The sequence below is a fragment of the Rutidosis leptorrhynchoides genome, chromosome 9 (genome assembly GCF_046630445.1).
Source record: "Rutidosis leptorrhynchoides isolate AG116_Rl617_1_P2 chromosome 9, CSIRO_AGI_Rlap_v1, whole genome shotgun sequence".
Classification (NCBI taxonomy): domain Eukaryota; kingdom Viridiplantae; phylum Streptophyta; class Magnoliopsida; order Asterales; family Asteraceae; genus Rutidosis; species Rutidosis leptorrhynchoides.
The window spans coordinates 194,409,720-194,412,778 of NC_092341.1; the positions used below are offsets into that span (position 1 = coordinate 194,409,720).

A 3,059-nucleotide genomic window follows, 5' to 3' on the forward strand; every position below is an offset into this window, starting at 1 on the left:
CATAAAACTCATGGATTGTTTCTCTCTTCATTTCGGTCTTATATTTGACCAACCGTGTCTTAGAAGTGCCATGACTATTAAAAAACTGAAGTGCCAGGACTATTAAAAAATCGGAAACAAATTAAATATTAAGTAAAGACATTCATATGTAATGGTAATAATTAAAATTTAAATTAAAATCTTAAAGCAAACAAAAAGAATTTAAATGCTTAACATCTCCATGCAGAAGCAGCAAGAATTGATCTGTCTTGCCATCCTAACAATAAACAACCTTTATCTTCGGTCAACCTATAACCATCACATGAATACAAACTAAGTAATATCTTTGACTGAGTCACCGCGTTCTCACTCAATGGCACCCCTTGGAACCCTTTTCCCTCCATAATCTTCCTCCATTTTTCTAACCTTTCATGTCTCATCACTCTCTCTGCACCTTCACATGCCACAATGTTCCTAATCTCAGGTGCAAATATATACTGTTCAACCTTGGCCCGTTGGGCCGAATCAGCAGGGAAAGTAGCATCAAGCGAGTCAAAGATGGCTGAATAATAATGTAATGCCTCCAAGAATCGACCCAAGAAGTAAGGCCCGTTATGGCTCGCTTCTTGCTCCACAATGGTCACAATATTAGGGGCTTGGTCTCTAATCATGGCTAATAAGTTTCCAAGCCATTGGCCAGGGACTCTCTGAAGTCGGTTGACTGAGTTAACAGCTAAAGCTTCACCGACTCTTCGGTTAAACATGTGCGGTTCTAGATCTTCTAATTGTTCTCCTACCGGGTGGAACTCAAAAGGAACATGGAGGGAATGTGCTAGCTCGGTCAAACACCGTCCGGTTTCCCTAACACTATCTGGAGATGAGCCGATACCCGTGATCCGGAGAAACGGTGGTCCGCTGGGCCTAGCGGCTAGGGCTTGCATGAAAGCAGGCCATTGGTAACCTTGAAGAATATCAAGGTCAATAACATGGACACGTTCTTCAGCTTCAAATGCCTCAAATATTGCTTGATTGGCGGTGAAATGAGCAAACTTAATGTAAGGGCAAGCTTGGTATACAATTTGATAGATCTTAAGAATTTCCATTGCGTTAGGAGGGAAAGGTGTGAATTTTGGAGTGGAGGATGTTGGTTTTGTGGTGAGTGTGGCTGCAAGACGTGCACTAAGGGCCTCCGTAAAGCAAGAGGCGACTCGTTGCATTGAGTCACCGAGTGGTGATACGACACGATTAAGGTGGTGGAGGTACTTTCGGGCTGACATAAAGTCCTCTTTAGCCACTGCTTCTGCACATGCAAGGAGAAGGTGCACCAGTTGAAGTCCACTATCGTGTTCCTGTGGCACATGAATTGTGTTAACTAAAATAAAAATTATTAGTATGATCATACACGTTGTTTAAAAGAGGCGAGACCATCATATGCTATGTATGTAACATTGTATATACGATCTAGAGATTCTGTATATAATAAGCAGCCCAACTTGAACGCCTTAATGGAGGGTGAGACTACTTTTAGGGGTAAAAAATAGAAGATAATAAAAACCTAGTTTTTTAAGCCTAAACAAACTGTAAGTTGGTATTTTTTAGTTGGTATTTTTTATTATCCTCGTATATATGGAAACTTAAATAATAGTGTAAAAAATTATTTACTTCGAGCAATCACCATACTATATAGGCTATAGCGTCTCCAAGGAGTTATGAAACGTAACTGCTCTCCTCCCATATCGTTAGCATCATGTAATTGAATTTATTTTTGTTTATTCGATTTTGATCTTTCTTTCCAATCCCAAGAACACACAGTAACACCTAGACAAAAAACCACAAACAGTAGATAAAATTGATAGAAACAAACCTCGGGACCAACGGGGGGAGGTACCATAAGGTGGTTATGGTTTTGATTCACTGATTGTTGTTGTGGAGGTTGTAATCTTGACGAGGGTAATTGTTGTCTTGGTGCTTGTAATTGTTGTTGTTGTTTTTGTCTATGTTGTTTTTCTTCTCGTCTCTCCTGCTCTAGTTGTTCCATCAATGGTAAGTTTGAAGGTGCAAATGGTTGCATATGTTGATAGATATGATGATCATTATCAGAGGATCCTACAACACCACCACTGCTATGCACCATTGTATTAGCCTCACCATAAAACCTTGAAGGGCTAGGTAACGTCAAACAATCCAACAAAGCCGGGATAGTTGTCAAAGAATCATACGATTGATGATCTGAAGAACTAACACCCGCTTGATCAGCGATCGTGGGGTAACCCAAGAACTGATTATCATCTCCATCAAAATCATCCAAGAAATTCTCAAGTGACGGTAAAGAAATCGTCTCGACTTGCATGAACTGATTATTAGGGGAGTTACTAAAAACCCTTTGGAGTGGACTCATTCCTTTTGGCTTGTTGTTATTGTTGTTGTTAAATGGTCCTAAAGGTGAAGCTGTGCGTGGTGGGGAGCATCCAAAAGGTTGTCCATTATTTAAACTACTCGGGTAATAATTGAAAGTTGAGGATTGAGTGTTGGAGGAAGGGAGTGAGTTTGTAACTGGAGATGAGATCATGAAATCTGTCTCAAGATGCTCAGTAAAAAAGGACTCCCACAAGGAATTGGTATCAGGAGATTGTATTTCCATATCTCCATGATCTAACGGTTCATATTTAAGTGAAGGAAAGCAAAGGCTAGAAGGTGTGAGATCAGAAGAAGATGTAGATGGTGGTGGTGGTGGTGGTGGTGGTGGTGGTGTTTTCTTGGTGTTATCAGAAGATTGATTAGGTGAAGTTGGTTGTATTTTTAAGCATGAAGATTCAGTAATGAGGTTGTTCATGTCATTCTGTAAGGAACTGCCCATAGTAGCATGTATCATTTTGGGTTAGTGTGTTAGGTTAGTTGAGGAAATTTAACTTTAAAGCAAGACTATGCAGGTTTCAATGGTTTTTATGCTGGAATGTTACAAGGTAAAAGACAATGGTTAGTTGGATGGTAGTAACCGGTTACATGTAATTTTGTTAAGATTAGAACGCCTTTATTTAACTTTTGTGCATAGGAAATGCCAACGACTTTAAACTAAGTGT

General features: G+C 39.7%; 1 protein-coding gene across 1 annotated transcript; it reads right to left on the reverse strand.

The window, feature by feature from the left end:
• Window positions 1-209: 209 nt before the first annotated feature.
• Window positions 210-2,836, reverse strand: LOC139868483 (GRAS family protein RAM1-like). Its single transcript, XM_071856818.1, has 2 exons — window positions 1,844-2,836; window positions 210-1,328 (listed from the first exon to the last, which is right to left on the reverse strand). The coding sequence occupies exons 1-2, from the start codon at window positions 2,834-2,836 to the stop codon at window positions 210-212; spliced, it is 2,112 nt and encodes a 703-aa protein (XP_071712919.1).
• Window positions 2,837-3,059: the final 223 nt, after the last annotated feature.

Excerpts from the sequence above, each read along its gene's own strand:
- LOC139868483 (XM_071856818.1), bottom strand. The coding sequence starts at position 2,836 with ATGGGCAGTTCCTTACAGAATGACATGAACAACCTCATTACTGAATCT. Across the intron at positions 1,329-1,843 it reads CTCCCCCCGTTGGTCCCGAG|GAACACGATAGTGGACTTCA; the intron begins GTTTGTTTCTAT and ends CATGTGCCACAG.